This window comes from Mustelus asterias, chromosome 23 (genome assembly GCF_964213995.1).
Source record: "Mustelus asterias chromosome 23, sMusAst1.hap1.1, whole genome shotgun sequence".
Taxonomy (NCBI): Eukaryota; Metazoa; Chordata; class Chondrichthyes; order Carcharhiniformes; family Triakidae; genus Mustelus; species Mustelus asterias.
Genome location: NC_135823.1, coordinates 55102704 through 55126860, shown reverse-complemented (window position 1 = coordinate 55126860; position 24157 = coordinate 55102704). Strand labels below are relative to the sequence as shown.

The 24157-nt window shown below is 47.4% G+C and overlaps 1 protein-coding gene across 1 annotated transcript in view; it reads right to left on the bottom strand.

Moving 5' to 3' along the window:
- rab26 (RAB26, member RAS oncogene family) overlaps window positions 1-24157 on the bottom strand; it is a 425728-nt gene that overhangs the window by 140837 nt on the left and 260734 nt on the right. The window contains exon 5 of the mRNA XM_078240702.1: window positions 600-652. Within this exon, the coding sequence (XP_078096828.1) occupies window positions 600-652 (53 nt within the window). The remainder of the gene's footprint in view (window positions 1-599; window positions 653-24157) is intronic.

The window sequence follows — 24157 nt, the reverse complement described above, 5'->3', positions numbered from 1 at the left end:
CTGACTAAAATGAATAGCACCATACAAACTGAGCAAGCAGCCTCCCAGTATCACACCTCCAGACAGTAAGGCAGGATTCTCATATCCATTAAAGTGGGAACAACCTATCTGATAATAGCATAACACGTTACACTTTGAAGTTCAAACCGAGGTTGAACGCTATCTATCGCTGGAGTTAATCCACTTATTCCGAATGGATTTAAACTTCTGCTAAATTAGGAAGAGAATTTGGCCGTCGGGTGATGTACAATAAAATGTTTTTCATCATAACTTCTGTGATTCTTTCAGGCTTAAAATACCGAGTGTGAGCTTTCAATTTAGCAAGCTGAGCTTTCACCTTGGTATTGTGTTTTCTGCTGCTTTACCAAGATAGATATTAGTTACATTCAGAGCACTGAACTGACTTTGTACACTGCCAACCCTCAAAACCTATCTCTATGAAGACAATCCTTATCAAATAGTGCCAGACACTCGCTCCAAACTTTAACTGGAGTACCCGGTAATATCATACATCAGTTACTGTATATATCTTACCCTATAACCATGAGTCTCTGCACCAATCTGTTTGCTTCTTTCGTGAGGTATGAAGGATGACCTACCTGAATGTTGTCAAATGATGTTTTGTTAGCGACGTCATACAGCAGCAGCAGAGCTGTGGAGAGAAGGGAAATAGTTCATAAAATGAAGCTTTCGCATCAGAATCTTAGAATCACTACAGTGCAGAAGGAGGCCATTCAGCCCATCGAGTCTGCACCGACCACAACCCCACCCAGGCCCTATCCCCAGAACACCACGCACTTCCCTAGCTAGTCCCCCTGACACTAAGGAGCAATTTTGCATAGCTAATCCACCTAACCCGCACGTCTTTCGGACTGTGGGAGGAATCCGGAGTATCCGGAGGAAATCCACGCAGACACGGGGAGAACGCGCAAACTTCACACAGACAGTGACCGATCTGTGGGAATCGAATCCAGGTCCCTGGCACTGTGAGGCAGCAGTGCTAACCACTGTGCCACCGTGCCGCTCATCAGTCGGGGTTTAACTTCTAAGCCACGCTTAAAGAACCAGATTTTGTCAAGTTGACTTGTTGGACTAAAGCACAAAGCCAACAGAAACAAATTTGAGGTTTAATGGCTTGGAAATCGAGGTCATCGGTTTGCCATCGACCTCCAATAAAGCTGCCCAGAAGGATCTCGTGATCTCTATGTTGTGGATTTCCCCCTTCCCGATTCAGTTTAAATCTAGTGCTCAGTCAAAGGAATCTCATAGAAGAATCAAACTTCGAATCCCTACAGTGCAGAAGGAGCTATTCAGCCTATCAAGCCTGCACTGACAACTATCCCACCCATGTCCTACCCCCATAACTCTACGTATTTACCCTGCTAATCTCCCTGGCACGAAGGGGCAATTTAACATTGCCAATTAAAGCACAAAGAGAAAAGAACAAAGAAAATTACAGCACAGGAACAGGCCCTTCAGCCCTCCAAGCCTGCACCAACCATGCTACCCAACTTAACTAAATCCCCCTACCCTTCCGGGGACCATATCCCTCTATTCCCATCCTATTCACGTATTTGTCAAGACGCCCCTTAAAAGTCACTATCGTATCTGCTTCCACTACCTCCCCCGGCAGCGAGTTCCAGGCACCCACCACCTTCTGTGTAAAAAACTTGGCTCGTACATCTCCTTTAAGCCTTATCCCTCGCACCTTAAACCTGTGCCCCCTAGTAATTGACTCTTCCACCCTGGGAAAAAGCTTCTGACTATCCACTCTGTCCATGACCCTTATATTCTTGTAGACTTCTATCAGGTCACCCCCTCAACCTCCGTCGTTCCAGTCAGCACAAACCAATCACCATAATCCACACATCTTTGGAGCGTGAGAGGAAACCGGAGCACCTGGAGGAAACCCACGCAGACACAGGGAGAACGTGCAAACTCCACACAGTTAGGCGAGGCCAGAATTGAACCTGGGTCCCTGGCGCTGCGAGGCAGCAGTGTTAACCACTGTGCCACCGTGCTGCAGCAGCGACATCAGCAAGCAGGTATAGAAATATTGCAGATAAAGGCAAAATACTGCAGATGCTGGAATCTGAAACAAAAACAGAAAAATGCCGGAAAACCTCAGCAGGTCTGACAGTGTCTGTGGAGAGAGAATAGAGCCAACGTTTCAAGTCTAGACGAAGGGTCATCCAGACTCGAAACGTTGGCTCTATTCTCTCTCCACAGATGCTGTCAGACCTCTGAGATTTTCCAGCATTTTTCTGTTTTTGCATAGAAACATTGTGATGATAATGATGCTGAATCTATCACCCAGTCCCAATTGAATTGATGAGAACATACATTTTATGTTGTTAATATCACTGTAAAAACCTGGGGATAAACTATACCCTGCTGGATAAGGTACAACTGGATCTTTAACAGCATGCAAAAGTTAGAATTACTGATGAACACCCTCACTGGCCCTGAAAAACTTATTTTATACTTGCGGACGTATAAAAAACAAATCAACACCATTCAAATAAATTTAACTTCTTTAAAAAGGTTTATCTTTATTTTAGCTTCTCTCTTACCCCAATGATAATCATTTGTTTCACTATCTGAAATTTTAATTTAAAAGGGAAGGGGTTCGTTCAGTGCTTTTAATTTCCCGATTTGCTGCCTGTATGAATACTTCGACATGATTCGCTGCTTACATGCTTGCTATGATGTGGAGATGCCGGTGTTGGACTGGGGTAAACACAGTAAGACATTTAACAACACCAGGTTAAAGTCCAACAGGTTTATTTGGTAGCCAAAGCCACGAGCTTTGGGAGCCTTAAGCTCCTTCTTTAGGTGAGTGGGAATTCTGTTCACAAACAGGGCATATTAAGACACAAACTCAATTTACAGAATAATGGTTGGAATGCGAATACTTACAGCTAATCAAGTCTTAAAGGTACAAACAATGTGAGTGGAGAGAGCATTAAGACAGGTTAAAGAGATGTGTATTGTCTCCAGACAGGACAGCCAATGAGACTCTGCAAGTCCAGGCAAGCTGTGGGGATTACAGATAGTGTGACATAGTGTGATATTCGGGTAAGCGTTTTCCAAGGCGGCCTTCACGACACATGACGGCGCAGAGTCGCTGAGCAGAAACTGATAGCCAAGTTCCGCACATATGAGGACAGCCTCAACCGGGATATTGGGTTCATGTCACACTATCTGTAATCCCCACAGCTTGCCTGGACTTGCAGAGTCTCACTGGCTGTCCAGTCTGGAGACAATACCCATCTCTTTAACCTGTCTTAATGCTCTCTCCACTCACATTGTTTGTACCTTGAAGACTTGATTAGCTGTAAGTATTCGCATTCCAACCATTACTCTGTAAATTGAGTTTATGTCTTTATATGCCGTTTGTGAACAGAATTCCCACTCGCCTGAAGAAGGAGCTTGAGGCTCCGAAAGCTTGTGGCTTTGGCTACCAAATAAACCTGTTGGACTTTAACCTGGTGTTGTTAAACTTCTTACATGCTTGCTGACATCGTTGCTGCTAGATGCCTGGAGATCCCCTTTACTGGATACTGAGCTGGAAAAGGGGAAACTCACAACACAGAGATCACTAGGTCCCTCTGGGCAACTTTGGTCAAGGTCATTGGCGAGAGATCCTTGCTTTGCCACAGACATCAAATTCCCAGCCAAAAAATATTGAATAAGTAAACATTTGGCAACAGCAAAACATCTACCAACTTTTTGTTTTATTCATTGACAGGATGAGAGAGTCCAAAGGTGTGCCGGTTAAGTGGATTGACCATGGTAAATGTGTGGGGTTATGGGGGTAGGATGGGGGAAAAGGCCTGGGTAAGGGACTCTGTCAGAGAGAGTTGGTGCAAACTCAATGGCCGATATTTTATGACGTCGCCTGGGCGAGGCTCATAAAATCCCGCCTGAGGCCAACGGAGAATTCCGTTCTGCGAGCAGCACCTGCCCCGATTCCGGGGCAGGCATGGCGATAAAATTCCGGCCAATGGGCCAAATGGCCTCCTTCTGCACCATAGGATTATATGATTCCATGAGAGTGTTGCTGGTTAGGCCAGCATTTATCGTCCATCTCTAATTACCCTTGAGAAGGTGGTGGTGAGCAGTGGTGTAGTGGCATTGTCACTGGACTAGTAATCCAGAGACCCAGGGGATCAAACGCAGGTCCCCAGAGACTGAGGTAGCTGAATGACCTGGGTTCGATTCCCACCTGACGACCGTGAAAACATTGCTGTAAAATACCCTCTGGTTCACTAATGCCCATTAGGGGAGGAAATCTGCCATCCTTACCCGGTCTGGCCTACATGTGACTCCAGACTGTTAAATCCCCTCTGACGTAGCCTCGCAAGTCACTCAGTCATATCAAACAGCTAAACAAAAACCAAACAGGGGAGTGGGAGTAACTGGAAAGCTCTTTCAGACAATGATGCTATAAAATTCTGTAATTCTAAATGTGACCTATGGAAATCACCCAGAGCAATGGTATCATTCAGATGTTTAAAGCTTTCTGTCTACTACATAATTGTGGTTTGAACCAATTTTCTTTCAATACATTGAAGTCTCAGTTAGATGAACATAGAAACAATGATAAACATAAGGCTCTTTGTTCAGACAGTCTTTCCACTTATGTATTCATTTCCTTCAAATAACCATCACTTGATTCAATTTGCTTTTTAAGTTAGGGTGGTTGAACAAGGTGCAGCTGGAGATGACCGTATCAAGAATACTTTCTGAAATAATTCCTCAGAGGTCGGTGTCCCTTCACCAGATTCCCCTTATTTATAAACTCTATTCCATTAAAGTAAGAGTAAAGTAAAGTTTATTTATTAGTCACAAGGAAGGCTTATATTAACACTGCAATGAAGTTACTGTGAAATTCCCCTAGTTGCCACAGTCAGGCGCCTGTTCGAGTCAATGCACTGAACTTGCATGTCTTTCAGAATGTGGGAGGAAACCGGAGCACCCGGAGGAAACCCATGCAGATACGGGGAGAACATACAAACTCCACACAGACAGCGAATCAAGCCGGGAATCGAACCCGGGTCCATGGCGCTGTGAGGCAGCAGTGCTAACCACTGTGCCACCATGCCGCCCATGAATGCTTCAGGTACAGAGTCAGAATCTGGAGTGCCAGTGTACCTGACACTCCCATATGTATATTCAGGTGAGGCTCCCTGATTGGGCAGGCAATTATGACCTCAATCAGGGAGCTCATACTCTAAGAGGCCAACCTCATGGGCCTCTTTGAAGTCATTACACTTTCTGACCCAGGATTTGATAGATTTCGGGATGGTCTATTGAAAACATGAGGAACTGTCCTGGGTATCAGACTAAGAGTCTGATTTTACAAGGCATCATTGTCCCATTCCATCCTGGCTAAAAGGTCGGATGGCAGGAGGGAGCCTCCCCATGGTCCCAATAGCTCTCCTGCTCCCCCCCCCCACCCACCCCCCGCCCCCACCTTCTCCCCCTCCCCCCAGCAACTTAACATTGGGAGCATCATTAATTGATTTAACTCATTATTTTCTTTGGAGGAATCTCCACCTTAGAGAGCTGCTAGTCGTTGTGATTGCTCTGTTGCCAGAATAGCGCAGACTCCGCACAGGCAGTGACCCAAGCCTGGAACTGAACCCAGGTCCCTGGCGCTGTGAGGCAACAGTGCTACTTACCTTCCCACTCCCTATGTCTGTTGACTCCCTAAACGACCTTGAAGTTAGTTCTGACCTGGAATGATAACTCTTTCTCTCTCCACAGATGCTGCCTGTGCTTTTTGTCCTGATATCAGATTGGTTTTGCTCTTGACGTTGACCTGAAGTTCAATACTAATTATTGCAGGAGCACATAATGCTTTTGTGTGAAATTTACTGTGAGGTTTTTGAACCGACATTGTGTTTATTTTAAGCCATCAAGGATTATGATTTCATATATTCACAGTTAAATAATCTAATTATCCAGCAGAAATGTGGCAACGATTGCACAAAAACCCAACTCTGCATCGTGCCTGCGACGGCACAGTTTGATCTTGGGACAAAATGGGAGTCAAGTCCAGAGTAGATTGACTTCAGTATTTCAATTATAGATCCTAGATTAATATATCTTGACAGAGTTGATGAAGGGAAACTGTCTCCAACGGCAGAGGGGTCGGGACCCAGAGGACACAAATTCAAAGTGATAGATTAAAGAACTTAAGGTGCCAAGAGGGAATGAAGTCTTTTTACACAGAGAGTGCTTACATAGAAACATAGAAACTAGAAGTGGGAGTAGGCCATTTGGCCCTTCAAGCCTGCTCCGCCATTCATTTTGATCATGGCTGATCATCAAATTCAATATCCTGATTCTCCCTTCCCCCATATCCCTTGATCACTTTAGCCCCAAGAGCTATATCTAATTTCTTCTTGAAATCAGACAATGTTTTGGCCTCAGCTATTTTCTGTGGTAGTGAATTCCACACATTCACCACTCTCTGGGTGAAGAACTTTCTCCTCACCTCAGTTCTAAAAGGTTTACCCCTTATCCTCAAACTATGATCCCTAGTTCTGGACTCCCCCACCATCGGGAACATTCTTTCTGAATCTACCCTCTCTAATCCTATTAAAATTTTATAAGTTTCTGTGAGATCCCCACTCACTCTTCTAAACTCCAATGAATATAATCCTCACCAACTTAATCTCTCCTCATATGACAGAACTGCCAACCCAAGAATCAGCCTGGTAAACCTTCACTGCACTCCCTCAATAGCAAGGACATCCTTCCTCAGATAAGGATACCAAAACTGCACACAATGCTCCAGGTGTGGCCTCACCAACAGTCTCGAATGCATTGCTTCAGGGGCTGGTGGAGACAGAATCGATGGGCTGGATTGTTCAGCCCAGCCTGTCCCCCGAGACCAGAAATTCCCACCCGAGTCCAACGGACCTTTCGATGGTCCGTTAAATTTTCCATCCCACCCGCGGCAATTGCCGTGATGGGCGGGACAGGAGCATTTACCCCAGGGCTTTCAGACGGGAATTAGAAAAGCACCTGAACGGACAACATTTGCACAGCGGCGGGGAACGGGCAGGGTAATGGGACGGGGAAACCGTTCTTGCAGAGTGCCAACATGGGTTCAGCGGGCCAAATGGCCTCCTACTGTCCTGTAAACCATTCCATGACTCTGACGTCGATCAAACATAATCGCTGATTCTGAATGCAAGGGGAGGGGATGGCCTGGTGGTATTATCGCTGGACTATTAATCCAGAAACTCAGCTAATGTTCCGGGGACCCCGGGTTCGAATCCTGACACGGCAGATGGCGGAATTTGAATTCAATAAAAAATATCTGAAATTAAGAATCTACTGATGACCATGAAATCATTGCCAATTGTCAGAAAAACCTAATGCCCTTTCACTAATGCCCTTTAGGGAAGGAAATCTGCCATCCTTACCAGGTTTGGCCTACGTACAATGCCAGAGCCACAGCAATGTGGTTGACTCTCAACTGCCCTCTGAAATGGTTGAGCAAGCCACTCAGTTCAAGGGCCATTAGGGATGGGCAGCCAGTGACGCTCACATCCCACAAATGAATCAAAAAAAGTTAAATGATAAACTTTATTTATTACTGTCACAAGTAGGCTTACATTAACACTGCAATGAAGTTACTGTGAAAATCCCCCAGTCGCCACACTCCGGCGCCTGTTCGGGTACACTGAAGGAGTATTTAGCCTGGCCAATGCACCTAACCAGCACGTCTTTCGGACTGTGGGAGGAAACCGGAACACCCGGGGGAAACCCACGCAGACACAGGGAGAATGTGTAGACTCCACACAGACAGTGACCCAAGCCAGGAATTGAATCCAGGTCCCTGGCGCTGTGAGGTAGCAGAGCCAGCCACTGTGCCACCGTGCCGCCCAAAACGTTGATGTTTGTGAAGGAAGAGAACCGCTTGCAGACTGTCTAATCCAGCATTGATCTAGGATATTCCGTGGAGAATCTTTTCAAACTTACAAGAAGCACAACTGCTGGACACAGCGATCAGCCTGACTAGAATCTGACCCCTGCATCTTGACGCCTACCGTTACATTCAGTGAATCTGTCTTTGCTCAAATTGAACCTCATCAGAGCAACGATCTGCCACAATGAGATCTGAAGGGAAAGCGTCTTAGCTTTTGTTTAAAACTAATATCGGGTCTTGGCCCAGTGGGTAGCCAAACAGCTATTAACTATCTTTGCGATCACAGTGGTTTTGGAGAACAGAAACACAACCTGCAATCCCATTTAATCAATCTCCAACTCTTCCGCTCATTCAGAATGTCACAATGCTGTACATCATCGGAAAGCACTGGCTGTGCCCTTGCAGGATACTGCATTGTTTGCGGATGATTTCCTTGCTGATTGATCCTCTGTTATTTCAATGTGGGGTATTTCCGACAAGGGTTGGAACCGCAGGGTGCCCACACGTAAAAACAGTGCATCTACCAGTCCAGACATCGAACTCAACGACGGGACATTTCCTGTGGAACGGGTGAAATTTCTGTAGGACCTTTCATACCCGGCAGGCATCTCGAAGGGCCTCAAGGGCAATTAAGTCGGTTTGAATTGTGGTCACTCTTGTGACACGACAGCCTTTTTGTGCACAGCAAGCTCCCACAAACAGCAACGTGATAATGCCATGTGTGATTTACTTGAGAAAGGATGTACTGGCACTGGAGGGGGTGCAGAGGAGATTCACTGGGTTGATTCCGGAGTTGGGAGGGTTGGGTTATGAGGAGAGACTGAGTAGACTGGGGCTATGCTCATTGGAATTCAGAAGAATGAGGGGAAATCTTATAGAAACATATAAACTATGAAGGGAATAGATAAGATAGAAGCAGGGAAGTTGTTTCCACTGGCGGGTGAAACTAGAACTAGGGGCATAGCCTCAAAATAAGGGGAAGCAGATTTAGGACTGAGTTGAGGAGGAACGTCTTCACACAAGGGGTTGTGAATCTGTGGAATTTCCTGCCCAGTGAAGCAGTTGAGGCTACCTCATTGAATGTTTTTAAGGCAAGGATAGATACATTTTTGAACAGCAAAGGAATTAAGGGTTATGGTGAGCGGGTGGGTAAGTGGAGCTGAGTCCACATAAAAATCAGCCATGATCTTACTGAGTGGCAGAGCAGGCTCGAGGGGTCAGATGGCCTACTCCTGCTCCTAGTTCTTATGTTCTTGTGTGATACGGACTGAGGGATAAATAATAGCCAGGACGCCAGGGATTTATTAGTGTCACAAGTAGGCTTACATTAACAATGCAATGAAGTTACTGATCAAACCCCCTAGTCGCCACACTGTGGCTCCTGGGTGGATTGGTGGCACAGTGGTTAGCATTGTTGCCTCACAGCGCCAGGGACCCGGGTTCGAATCCCAGCTTCGGGTCACTGTCTGTGCGGAATCTACACGACTTGTGACACTAAAAAATAGATAAATAAATAAATAAAATTGAGGGAGAATTTACCATGGCCAATGCATCTAACCAGCACGTTTTCTGGACTGTGGGAGGAAACCGGAGTACCCGGAGAAAACCCACGCAGACACGGGGAGAAACGTGCAGACTCCGCACAGATAGTAATCCAAGCTGAGTATCGAACACAGGTCCCTGGCACTGTGGGGCAGCAATGCTTTCCACTGTGCCAACATGCCCATACATGGAAGTCATAATATGGAGACAGGCCATTTGGTGCAACCAGTCCATTTTGGTCTTTATCCTCAATGCGAGCATCAGTCCCTTGCATTTGCCCAACCTTTTCTGGTTTCTCCTCAATTGATGCTTCCAGTCATATGTTAAATGTTGACTCCTGGAAACTTGAAGTTCTCAGCCATTTCCACTTCATCCCCTTTGATATAGACAGGGGACATGTAGACAGGTGAGTAGCACAAAGTCGGTTCCCAATGAATCCATTTCACCATCTCCACTTTCAACAGGAAAGAGGATATAAATAGGTTTGTGATACCCTATGATCCCTGCTGGCGAAGACCAACTCCGTCCTCAATCTGCTTCAGATTTTATTTTCCAAGTACAATAAATTACATGAATGTAATTTACCAGTTAACCCATTGCCCTTACATACAGTTTTCTCATTTTATCAGCAAAGTGTCAGTAAGATTGAAATGATACAGTTAACAGGGCAATTAAACTGCCTTGGACGCACTCGTAGAGTAATTTGCAGTTAAGGGGTCGTATCCAACTCTGAATCTGCCTTTCCCTATATAGGTAAGATAAAGTCTTCATTGCCCCAGATGACCATAGGCTACTCTCCCCATTGAGGGTGTTGATTTAACCTGAGGATTACCACGCCTCTGGCAAGATTGAGCCTTCAGGAATAACCTCAGCTGGTATGGGAATTGAACCCATGCTGTTAGTGTCGCTCTGCATCACTAACCAATCATCCAGCCAACTGAGCTAACCAGCTTCTCTATATAAACATTGTGCGTTAAAGTGCTCTCCTTTATGCGGTTAATTTTTCACAATATTCAAAGGGTTTTGAAGTTCATTCTTTTTAATTTTGGAAGTTTTGGTTCCATGGGGGCAGCCATAGAGTTCTATTGGATTGATCCATGATTATGCTTGGCAAAGTACTGCAGTGGTTTGCCATTCCTTTCTACCATTTTGGGTGACATGGTGGCGTAATAGTTGGCATTAAAACCCCAGTGCAGGGACCCGGGTTCAATTCCCACCTTGGGTCACGGTCTGTGCAGAGTCTGCACGTTCTCCCCGTGTCTGCATGGGTTTCCTTGGGGTACTCCGGTTTCCTCTCACGGTCCAAAGATGTGCGGGTTAGGTGGATTGGCCATGTTAAATTGCCCCTCAGCGTCGCAAGATGTGTAGGTGTATTTAAGACAGAGATAGATAGGTTCTTGATTGGTAAGGGGGTCAAAGATTATGGAGAAAAGGCAGGAGAACAGGGTTGAGAAATATATCAGCCATGATTGAATGGCAGAGCAAATTCGATGGGCCGAATAGCCTAATTTTGCTTATATATCTTATGGTCTTGAGTTGGGGGATTAGTGGGGTAAATATGTGGGGTTACAGGGATAGAGCTTGGGTAAGGTACTCTGTGGGAGAGTCAGTGCAGACTCAATGGGCCGAATGGCCTCCTTCTGCACTGTAGGGATTCTATGTGGCTGACGAGAAAACTCAATTGCTGTCATTGGGCGGATTGGGAAGATTTCCAAGGCGACACTCAATCTGTTTGGCCATATTATGAACACACCTTTCATGGCCATCAACTCCTGAAGTGGGACTCGAACCCAGAGTTTCTGGTCCAGAGGTAAGGATGCTACCCACTGTGCCACAAGCCTTCCACTCTGGCCTGGGCTCGATTCCTGGCTTGGGTCACTCTCTGTGTGGAGTCTGCACGTTCTCCCCGTGTCTGCGGGGGGTTCCTCCGGGCGCTCTGGTTTCCTCCCACAGTCTGAAAGACGTGCTGGTGAGGTGCGTTGGCCATGCTAAATTCTCCCTCAGTGTCCCTGAACAGGGGCCGGAGTGTGGCAGCTAGGGGATTTTCACAGTAACTTCATTGCAGTGTTAATGTAAGCCTACTTGTGACTAATAAATAAACTGAAGCTTCTGTAGAGCGCGCAAGAAACAATACTTTACACCGTATACTAATACAATTGACAATAGTAAATCAAATCAATTATTGGAAACCAGGGCACTTTCGGGTTATGTATTGGGTGTTCATCTAGATGTAAACTGTAACTAAAATGGTTTCTAAAACAGGAATTCAGTGCATGTTGGCAATATCAAAGGTTCTGGTATGGAAAGGGGTAATACAGAATATTGTAATGGAGTTAGAGAAGTCTAGATATCTGTGGACACCCCAATGCCAAGGATGAGGAAAACTCGTCCTGTTCATTGACTTGAAATATTGGGTGGAATTTTCCTGTTCTGGTCGCCACAGGAATTGTCGCGGGCGGGGGCGGACCATGCAAAGATCCACTGACCTCGAGCGGGATTTTCCAGCCTTGGGGTCAGCGCGGCTGGAAAATCCCGCCCGTTTGCTCTGCCTCTCTCCATAAATGTTGCCTGAACGGTATTTCCAGAACTGTGTGCTTTTATTCTGAGGAAAGTAAGTTCTGAAAAGGCAGGAAGCGACTGTGATAGACTGTTTGAAGTTAGAGTCACAATCAGCTTATCTCCAGATCAGTGTAAGAGCTCTCTTGCACTCAAAACAAAGCCTATCGTGCCATTTGCTGCTGTTATTCAATCTTTCCCAGGACTTTCCGCTTGATGGAACTGCATTCCAGCAGTTGCTCCTTGCTCCCACTATCCGCAAGTTTTTTTGCCATTGCCCATCGGTCTTGATCTAATCACATCATGTCTTGCTTATTCCAAGAGTAGACTGAGGGACATCAGAAATAAGAGAAGCAGTCTTTCGGCCCATTGTGCCTGCTTCACCATTCAGACAGATGATGGCTGTTCATGTAACCATTTGCCGTTTTGCGCCACTATCCTCAGATCCCTGGATGTCACTAGTCTTCCCAGGGATATCTGCAGCCCCATCACCTCCGTTGTGAGGAAAGACTTTGGGTGAATTCGATGCAAATTAAACTCGTGAGTGTAAGAGGTAGTTTTTTTAATTCATTCGTGGGACATGGGTGTCACTGGTTGGCCAGCATTTATTGCCCATCCCTTGAGAAGGTGGTGGTGAGCTGCCTTCTTGAATCGCTGCCGTCCACGCGCTGTGGGTTGACCACAATGCTGTTAGGGAGAGAATTCCAGGATTTTGACCCAGTGACTGTGAAGGAACAGCAATATATTTCCAAGTCAGGACGTTGAGTGGCTTGGAGGGGAACTTGCAGTTGGTGGTGTTCCCATGTATCTGCTGCCTTTGTGCTTCTAGATGGAATTGGTCATGAGTTTTTGGAAGGTGCTGTCTAAGGATCTTTGGTGAATTGCAGTGCACCGTGTAGATAGTACACACTGCTGCTACTGAGCATCGGTGTTGAGGGGGTGGATGGTTGTGGATGTGGTGCCAATCAAGCGGGCTACTTTGCCTTGGATGGTGTCAAGCATCTTGAGTGTTGGAGCTGCACCCATCCAGGTAAATGGAGAGTATTCCATCACACTCCTGACTTGTGCCTTGTAGATGGTGGACAGGCTTTGGGGAGTCAGGAGGTGACTTACTCGCTGCAGTATTCCTAGCCTCTGATCTGCTCTTGTAGCCTTGTATTTATGTGGTGAGTCCAGTTGAGTTTCTGGTCAATGGTTTATCCATTATCACTCACAGTCAAAATTACAAACAATTTCTCCATCACTATTATATTGGACATTATTTCATGCGCTCAGCTAAATTAACATAGTAACTTATTAAAATATGAAACAAAACAGTCTCAGCCCTACACATTAACCTTCTAATTTTTGAAAACTAGTGAAGAGTTTAATTCAAGCCAGCGATTTTAACTGTGTGGCTTCAAATGTTTGCCAAGACAAGTCAGTGTCATAAGCGCCGTTTATCCTGGTTTAGACAGAGGCCAAACTGTGGCATCTCCAGTCACCCTTAAAGAGTGCAGAAGCACCGGGATCTTGAGAATGCATTAGGATGTTAGGCTTGCTATATCTGCATGTGGCAAGTCAACCATCTGTACACTTTATGGGGGATTGTTAACAAGGCAGACAGCTAAATAAATGACAAAATGATAGAAGATGAAGATAGTTCCCAGTGACCTCAGGCACTAAATGTCACTGAGTTCCATAAATAGCTGCTAAATAATGAAGGCTGAATCTCAGCGGGAGCAGTAAATTCACCCTGCAACCACTCCGATCCCCCTCGACAATCAGAGAGCCGATTTAAACTTAAATAGTTGAAAACCAAAATGAGGTGAAAATCTTCATGCTGCGTGGGACTTGCAATTCCAGCTGTTTCTGCTCAAGATTGCAAAACACATCTGGCCAAGTGAACCCAAGCTGCCTCTCCTTCAGAGTAATTAGTAAAAGAAGCAAGAGTGATACTTTCTCAGGAGGTTAAGGGAATTCAGCATGTCTGTTTTGACTCTTACCAATTTTTACAGATGCACCATAGAAAGCATCCTTTCCGGATGTATCACAGCTTGGTATGGCTCCTGCTCTGCCCAAGACCGCAAGAACCTACAAAGGGTTGTGAACGCAGCCCAGTCCATCACTCGAACCAGCCTCCCATCCATTGACTCTGTCGACACTTTCCACTGCCTCGGGAAAGCAGCCAGCATAATCAAAGACTGCACGCACCCCGGACATTCTCTCTTCCACCTTCTTCCGTTGGGAAAACCACACAAAAGTCTGAAAACACATACCAACTGACTCAAGAACAGCTTCTTCCTTGCTGCTGTAAGACTTTTGAATGGTCCTGTCAGATAGTAAGCTGATATTTCTCTACACCCTAGCTATGACTGTAACACTACATTCCTCTCCTTTCCTTCTCCCCTATGTACTCGATGAACGGTATGCTTTGTCCAATATTTTTCACTGTATCCCAGTACATGTGACAATAATAAACCAAATCAAATCAAATCTAGTGGAGAAATGTTTTTATGCAGCGGGTGCTTAAGGTTTGGAATGCACTGCCTGAGACTGTGGTGGTGGTCACTTCAATTGAAGCATTCAAAATGGAATTGGACTGTTATCTGAAAATGAAGAATGTGCAGGGTTACGGGGATGAGGCAGGGGATTGGTACTCAGTGAGTTGCTCATTCGGGGAACTGGTGCAGACACGATGGGCCAAATGGCCTCCTTGTGTGCCGTAACAATTCTGTGATTCTGTTTAGCGCTTACATCACCCCGGGAGGATCGCCAACCCAGATTGGAAGCTTCCACAGAAGCCTCATCACATGAGACCTCCACATTCTTACTGGTCACCCTATATGCCCATCCTCCCTGTGCCCCGCCTTTGCATGCCACCTGGGCAATGAACAGACTCTTCAATTGGATGACAGTCGGCTGTCAGTCAAAAAACCCAATCCCTCACCAATCAAATAAAACAATGAAAAGAACACCAGTTGCTTTTGTTAATTCCCCTATATATTTTTGCCAAGTTGTTGATAAGAGGAGATTAATCTTGAATTCGCGATTACTCCCGGGCAATCCTGGAGAGTTGGCAACAATAAACCAGTGCCAGGTACAATCCACTAATGGAGCTATGAAGCCAGGTTTCCTTACTCTGAGCATCTTGTACGTTGTTGTGTGCTGTCTGTTCAATCTAATCTTCAGTAGCATCTACAGGGACAGTGCACTCACCAATGTATGTAGATTACTGGGCACGTAGAATCACACAGGAGGCCATTCAGCCCATTGTGTTTGACCTTGAAACAACCACCCAATTGATCCCACAGCACATTTCCTTCCCCAAAAGACTCTGGTGTGATATTTTGTACAGTCAGAGATGGCCGGGATTTTATTGACTTGCCTCACCCATCAATGGGCGGAGTAAGCCAATAAAATTGCACGAGAGCCGAGAAATTAGGATCACGCCCGATTTCTCACCTCTCGCGATGTTCCGAGAGCCGGATTTCCAGCGCGGTCAGCCCCTCGCTGGAAATGGGCAAGAGGCTGAATAAGTTATTCAAATTTATTATAATCGTAATTTGCATCTGTTCAGTGAGCTCAGTCGTCCTGATGTGCAGAATCAGAGGTCTGCGCATGCGCAATAGCTCCCTCTGCAGGCTGGCTGGCGAATTAAGCCCAGCCCACTGCCTGTACCAGCTAGAAACGGTCGAGACCATTTTTTTCAATGGCTAAGTACATAAGATTGGGTGTGAAATGGATCAGGAACGCTCCCATTTTCACACTAGCTGGACACTTTGAATCGTTCTCGTAAAATTCCGCCCACTGGGCAGGATTTTCCGGCCGTGCTCGCCCCGAAACTGTAAAATCCCAGCCGAGGTCAACAGACCTTTCCAGGCTCTGAACCTCACCTGCTCTGATTCCCATGGCGGGCGGGATGGTAAAATTCCAGCCATTGCCTTTCACTGAGATTTTAAACCAAGGTTCCTATCTGTCTTGACAAGAAGAATGAAAAATATGCCACTGCAGTATTTCAAAGACGGGCACAGAATCATAGAATCCCTATAGTGCAGAAGGAGGTCGTACAGCACAGCAGGAGACCCAAAGCAGGCCGGGGATATCTAATCTCGGCCCTCTGAGGAGGACACCCGCCAATGTCATCACAACAGCAGGGTGTGGCAGTCAGCAGGCTGCCTACACCTCCACTGTGGATGCACCAGGATGGAGTGTTAGGGTTTGGAAGAGAATGAAATATTAGCAGCACAACAGTGGCAGGGGTGCTCACCAGATGTAGATCATTTCCAACAACACAGATAGAATTGCGGCCATTCCACATCTCCTGAGCTTCCCTCCTCTATACGCTGAGCTGGACTGTGCTCAACTGGACATCATGTTCTTCCTCACACTTATCACAGATTTCGCATCATGCATCTCTAGCTGATGTTATCATAGAATCATAGAATCCCTACAGTGCAGAAGGAGGCCATTCGGCTCATCCCATCCAAGTCCTATCTCCATAACCCCATGCATTTACTCTAGCTAGTCCCCCTGACACCAAGGATCAATTTAACATGGCCAATCTACCCAACGTGCACGCCTTTGGGCTATGTGAGGAAACCGGAGCACCCAGAGGAAACCCACGCAGACACGGGGAGAATGTGCAAATTCGACACAGATAGCGACCCAAGCCGGGAATCGAACCTGGGTCCCTGGCGCTGCCATTTCATCACAACGTGTGTTCCTTCTCAGTTCATTCCTGACATCAGTGTAAAATGTGACAGGCATCTCATCGATATGCACTGCAGCTTCAAGTGGTGTTCATTCCTGGCTGCGTAAGATGGAGGCTCATGTAATCCCCCGGCTGATTTGCATTGTGGACTGGTGAAGGTGTAGTGTAGAAGGAGACATGTAGAGGCACATGGAGAAGGGTAATCTTTCCTTGAGCTCACTACTGTCATCTGTGCGGGTTTGCAACCCATAAGCCCAGACTCAGAGGTGGTGTTGCGCATTGTCGACTGTACGAGCATACATCTGGCCAATCAGCGTACACACTTTCCCACCATAACACTGTGTCTCATTCCTCCTCATGTGGTAACAGAGATTCAAGATGGGTGCACCTTTAATTGGTTCCCCGGTGCTGTGATCCATTCCTCCAGAAGGTCGAGCGGCCCTCCCCAGGACTGCTTCTTCTGAGTTTCACGTTCTGCCTCGCCATTGGTTGAGATTCCAAGATGGTGGTCCTCAGATTTTATCACTAGACCAGCTTCAACCCTCCCTGTGCGACTGTGGAAATCCCTCCCATTGCCCTGGAGTAGTGTAACGTTCAGGTTTCCCCCCTTCTCCTGTGACTCTCAGTCCTGCCCCTGCAATCCTTGATCCCATTGTGGCTGATATCCCCCTGTTACCCACTGAGTTGTCTGAGGTGGATGTGCCTGTGCCCCATGTGGATCTTACCCCTCCCCATCTTAGGCCCACTGTACTGTCACAGGTAGGGAACATGAAACCATTCAGTGCCCATCCCTAGACAATGTGTTCCCAACCCACAGGCTGTGACCATCTGCGGCCAAGTGCCATGCCAGAAGCACCCCCCCCCTCCCTCCCCAGAGCAAGGTAAGTGAGGTAATGACCACACCCTGCGCACTGGAGTGGGCACGAGTGGCAGTGGACAGACATCCCCTCCTCTTCCCTGTCCAAAGTGATGCAAGCCCTGCAGGTTGTGAGGTAGGTGATCAAATCTCAAAGTCACGAGTGAAGAGCAGGTCGCCAGGTGCAGTTGAGAATCACACTGGTCTAATTAGATGCCGGTGTGGCCTTTTGATCCAGTGTGTGTATGTGTGTGTGTGTGTGTGTGTGTGTGTGCGTGCGTGTGTGTGCATGCGTGTGTGTGCATGCGTGTGTGTGCATGTGTGTGTGTGCATGTGTGTGTGTGCATGCATGTGTGTGTGTGTGCATGTGTGTATATGTGCGTGTGTATGTGTGCATGTGCATGTGTGCTTGTGTGTGTGCGTGTGTGTGCGTGCATGTCTGTATATGTGCACGTGTGTGCGTATATATGTGCATGTGTGTGTGTGTGTGCATGCGTGCGTGTGTGTGTGCGTGCGTATGTATATGTGCATGTGTGCGTGCGTGTGTGTGCGTATATATGTGCATGTGTGTGTGCGTGTGTGTGCGCATGTGTATATGTGCGTGTGTGCGTGCGTGTGTGCGTGCGTGCGTGTATATGTGCGTGTGTGTGTATATGTGCGTGCGTGCGTGTGTGTGTGTGCAGTGTCTGATGATGATGATGATAATGATGATTCCGGGTTTGATGATGAGCATTCATGACATTCTAACATCCTCACAAGGTGTTCCTGACATGGCGCGGTGGGAAAAGCGTGCCGCCATTGTTTGGCGGAGGCTGACAATGGCAACCTGTTTTTATGCCGATGGCAAACTGACTTTTTCACCATGTTTCCCCTCCCGCCCACCATTACAGCAGAAAACCCCGGCCAGAGCCTTTCACTTCTTCCCATTCGTTCAGGGGATGCGGACAGTCAGTGTCAAAGGTCAGCATTTATTGCCCATCCCTACCGCACGGTGGCACAGTGGTTGGCACTGCTGCCTCACAGCGTCAGTGACCCGGGTTCAATTCCAGCCTCCAGTAACTGTCTGTGTGGAGTTTGCACATTCTCCCCATGTCTGCGTGGGTTTCCTCCGGGTGCTCCGGTTTCCTCCCACAGTCCACAGATGTGCAGGTTAGGTTGATTGGCCGTGCTAAATTGCCCCTTAGAGTGGGATTTTGCGGCCGCGCTCACTGCCCCAAAACCAGAAAATCCCACCCAAGGTCAACGGACCTTTGCACAGTCTGTCCCCTCTCCCATGGCAGGCGGGACGGGAAAATTCCGCCTTTAGTATCAGGGGGATTAGCAGGGTAAATATATGGGGTTACGGGGATTGGACCTGGGTGGGATTGTTGTCAGTGCAGGCTCGATGGGTCGAATGGCCTCCTCCTTCACTGTAGGGATCTAACTGCCCTCCAGAAGGTGGGTGGCGTGCAAAAATGTTGCCATCGCTTCCGAGCATGTGTTTACAAACTCCGTCAATGACAATGCAGCTGCCACTTCTGTTGTTGAGACCTTCTGGGTATTCGGGGACTTGCAGCTTAAATCTTTTCCCATCTGCGCTGGCAAAGTGCTTCCACTGTCTGTCGCTCCGAGCGCATGTGCTCCCACGGAGCGACGCGCACTGAGGGTATTCGATGGAAAGGCTACAAATTGGTGTTGTGCAATCGTACTTGAACTGTTTTATATAATCATGTAAATATGACATGAAGTACACTTCAAAGCTCTCCGAGGAAGCGTGAAAAAAAAGGCGTGTAGCCGCAGTCAGTTAATAAGGTGTTGCGCGTCAACCGGGGATACTAATGAGATTTTTAATTGAGTGTGACACATACATCACTCCTGCGATTTATAACTGCTACACTTCCACACACAACAGGTTATTTATTAATGAAATGTTTCGGGGAAAGATTATTTTTAAAGGAATATTACCTCTCGTTGCTTTTATTCAATTAAGTGTATTACAAAGGCATTAGGGGGAGGCACGGTGGCACAGTGGTTAGCACTGCTGCCTCACAACGCCAGGGACCCAGGTTCGATTCCCGGCTTGGGTCACTGTCTGTGCGGAGTTTGCACATTCTTCCCGTGTCAGTGTGGGTTTCCGCCGGGTGCTCCGGTTTCCTCCCACACTCCAAAGGTGTGCGGGTTAGGTGGATCGGCCATGCTAAATTGCCCCTATGTGTCAGGGGGATTAGCTAGGTTAAATGCATGGGGTTAGAAACATAGAAGAAACATAGAAAAACTACAGCACAAAACAGGCCCTTCGGCCCCACAAGTTGTGCCAAACATATCCCTACCTTTTAGGCCTACCTATAACCCTCCATCCTATTAAAAGTCCCATGTACTCATCCAGGAGTCTCTTAAAAGACCCTATTGAGTTTGCCTCCACCACCACTGACGGCAGCCGATTCCACTCGCCCACCACCCTCTGTGTGAAAAACTTCCCCCTAACATCTCCCCTGTACCTACCCCCCAGCAACTTAAACCTGTGTCCTCTCGTAGCAGCCATTTCCACCCTGGGAAAAAGCCTCTGAGAGTCCACCTGATCTATGCCTCTCAACATCTTATATACCTCTATTAGGTCTCCTCTCATCCTACGTCTCTCCAAGGAGAAAAGACCGAGCTCCCTCAGCCTATCCTAATAAGGCATGCCACTCAATCCAGGCAACAACCTTGTAAATCTCCTCTGCACGGGATTCCTGGGTGGGATTGTAGAAACCATAGAAACCCTACAGTGCAGAAGGAGGCCATTCGGCCCATCGAGTCTGCACCGACCACAACCCCACCCAGGCCCTACCCCCACATATTTTACCCGCTAATCCCTCTAACCTACGCATCCCAGGACTCTAAGGGGCAATTTTTTTAACCTGGCCAATCAACCTAACCTGCACATCTTTGGATTGTGGGAGGAAACCGGAGCACCCGGAGGAAACCCACGCAGACACGAGGAGAATGTGCAAACTCCACACAGACAGTGACCCGAGCCGGGAATCGAACCCGGGACCCTGGAGCTGTGAAGCAGCAGTGCTAACCACTGTGCTACCGTGGTCGGTGCAGACTCGATGGGCCGAATGGCCTCCTCCTGCACTGTAGGGATTCTATGATTCAAATACTATTCATTTTATTCTGATTATGAGTTAGATCCCACCCTATATTTGATGATATCTAACACTGTAGATGTTTGCTTTAGGTGTGCACTCTGCGTAACTGCAGCAAATAGTCACCTGGCTGATTGACAGATCCCTAATGTGTTTGGGGGAGAAAAAATGTTGCCAATGCAAATTAACACTGGCGTCGTTGAACAATGATGTGCCAGCCTGCAACTCCTTAACTGCTTAAAGCTGGGATTGTTAGTAACAACCTCACTACAAAGCAGAGAGAGAGAGAAACTGCAGAGAGAGAGAGGCAAGAAATGATACTCCCAGATTTGAAATAGCCACATGTACTTTCCCTTTATAGAATCCTACAGTGCAGAAGGAGGCCATTCAGCCCATCAAATCTGCACCTACCACAATCGCACCCAGACCCTATCCCCATAACCCCATGCATTTAACCTAGCTAGCCCCCTGACACTAAGGGGCAACTTAGCATGGCCAATCCATCTAACCCACACACCCTTCGGACTGTGGAAGGAAACCGGAGCACCCGGAGGGAACCCACGCAGACACGGGGAAAACGTGCAAACTCCCCACAGCCCCAAGCCGGGAATCGAACCCGGATCCCTTGCGCTGTGAGGCAGCAGTGCTAACCACGGTGCCACCGTGCCGTGTCTGCAACACCCATCGTATGAGTTAATGATAGCCTGCATACAAGGGTGAGTCAGCCTCTAACTGTGAGGCAGTATCACATCCTCCAACAATGAGCAATGCCACTTAGAAAGCTCCCTTTGCAACCTCAGGACTGCACTCCGAGTGTCAGCTTCAGTATCTGGAGTGGGTCTCGATCCCACTCTGAAGAGAGCTTGGTTAGGCTGGGATTGTTTTCCATAGAGCAAGGAAGGCTGGGTGGGCGGGGCAGATTGTGGTGTACGGAATTATGAGGGACATAGATAGGATAGATCGGACGAAACTATTAGAGTAGGGGGGTCAATAAGCAGGGGACATTTAAGTTTAAGTTTATTTATTAGGGGCGGCACAGTGGCACAGTGGTTAGCACTGCTGCCTCACAGCGCCAGAGTCCTGAGTTCAATTCCTGCCGTGGGTGTGTGGAGTTTGCACGTTCTCCTTGTCTCTGCGTGGGTTTCCTCTGGTTTCCTCCTACACTCTAAAGATGTGCGGGTTAGGTGGATTGGCCATGCTTAGTGTCAGGGGGATTACCAGGCTAAATACATCGGGTTACGGGGATAAGGACTGGGTGGAATTGTGGTCGGTGCAGGCTCAATGGGACAAATAGTCTTCTTCTGCACTGTAGAGATTCTATGATTCTAAGTCGGCTTACATTAAGAGGGGACATTTAATTTACATTTAACGGAAGGGGCAGGAGATTTACAGGGGATTTGAGGAAAAACATTTTCACGCAAAGGATTCAAAGTTTATTTATTAGTGTCACAAGTAGGCTTATGTTAACACCGTATTGAAGATACTGTGAAAATTCCCTAGTCGCCACACTCTGGCGCCTGTTCGGGTACACTGAGGGAGAATTTAGCATGGCCAATGCACCTAACCAGCACGTCTATCGGATTGGGGGAGGAAACCGGAGCACCCGGAGGAAACTCACGCAGACACGGGGAGAACAAGCAGACTCCACACAGACAGTGACCCAAGCAGATATCAGACCTGGGTCCTTGGCGCTGTGAGGCAGCAGTGCTAACCACTGTGCCAACGTATCACCCATGGCAATCTGGAGCTCACTGTCTGAAAGGCTGGTAGAGGCAGGGACCCTCACAACATTGAAGAAGCATTGAGATGAGCACTTGAAATGCCACAGCATACAAGGCTACGGACCAAGTGCTGGAAAATGGGACTAGAGCAGAGGGGTGGGTGCTTGATGGCCGGCACTAACACGATGGGCCGAAGAGCCTCTTTCTGTGCTGTGAAGCTCTATGACTCTAATCTACTGAGGCAGGTGTGCAACCCACCAAGCCATGGCTGAGATTCTCGATACGTAAACTGAATCCTAAGCATTTCCATTGTATAGCATGGATTTTCCTAGAATCCCGACAGTGCAGAAGGAGGCCATTCGGCCTATCGAGTCTGCACTGACCACAATCCAATCTAGGCCCTATTCCCGTCACCCCACATATTTACCCTGCTAATCCCCCTGACACTGGGGTTAATTTAGCATGGCCAGTCAACCTAACCCGCACAACTTTGGACTCTGGGAGGAAACTGGAGCACCCGGAGGAAACCCACGCAGACACGGGGAGAAGGTGCAGACTCTGCACAGACAGTGACCCAAGCCGGGAATCGAACCCAGATCTCTGCCGCTGTGAGGCAGCAATGCTGACCACTGTGCCACCGTGCCACCCAATGGATGTTCAATGGAAGTTTTAGGTTTTATTTTTGTGTATGTGGCGAACATTTCTCATGTATATGACACGCTGACGGCACACCAGTGCAGCCGAGGCACGGTCTGCAGTTCATCTGTGCAAGCATTTGGCCAAATGTTAAATTAGTTGGTTCCATATTTATTGTCTAAAATAACTGTTTAAAACAGTGCTAGGTCCTTTTTATAAAGAGTCCTTAATACAGCAAAACATTCTGAAGCAATCCACAGTTGTACTATTACACCAAATATTAAACATGTGAGGAGATATCAGGGCAGGTGGCCAAAAGCTTGGGTCAAAGAGGTAGATTTAAAGGAGCATTTTAGGACAGGAGGGAGGTAGAGAGAGGGAGAGGTTTAGGGTGAGAATTCCAGGAGTCAGGCAGCTGAAGGTACAGCCACCGACAGTGGAGCATTGGAAATCCAGGATTAGCTAAGGATTGTAGGAGCACAGATATCTCGGAGGGTGGAGAAAGTCAGGGACTGCGGGGAAAGTGGAGGCTGCACTGGGAGTTAAACACGAGGATGAGAATATTAAATTGAAAACACTGCCAGACTGATGCTGGAACAAAGTGGAGCTAAAGGAAGGAGGCTCAGTTGTCCGTGCTGCGATCACTGCAGGCCTCAACACCTGCTTTACACAATTGCTTCACACCAATGTATCCTTTTAAACGCACCACCAGGAATGCTCACCGACTGTCTCTGAAAGTGACGGAGCTACAAAAGCAAGAATGAAGAGATAGTTGCTCAGTCACAGGCATTGCAGGTAATAAAAAACTGAATGCAACACGGTGGCACAGTGGTTAGCGCTGCTGCCTCACAGCGCCAGGGACCCGGGTTCAATTCCAGTCTTGGGTCACTGTCTGTGTGGAGTCTGCCTGTTCTCCCAGTGTCTGCGTGGGTTTCCTCCAGGTGCTCTGGTTCCCTCCCACAGCCCCAAAAAAGTGCAGGTTAGGTGGATTGGCCATGCTAAATTTCCCCCTGGTGTCCAAAGATGTGCAGGTTAGGTGGATCGGCCATATTAAATTTCCTCCTAGTGTCCAAAGATGTGCAGGTTAGGTTGATT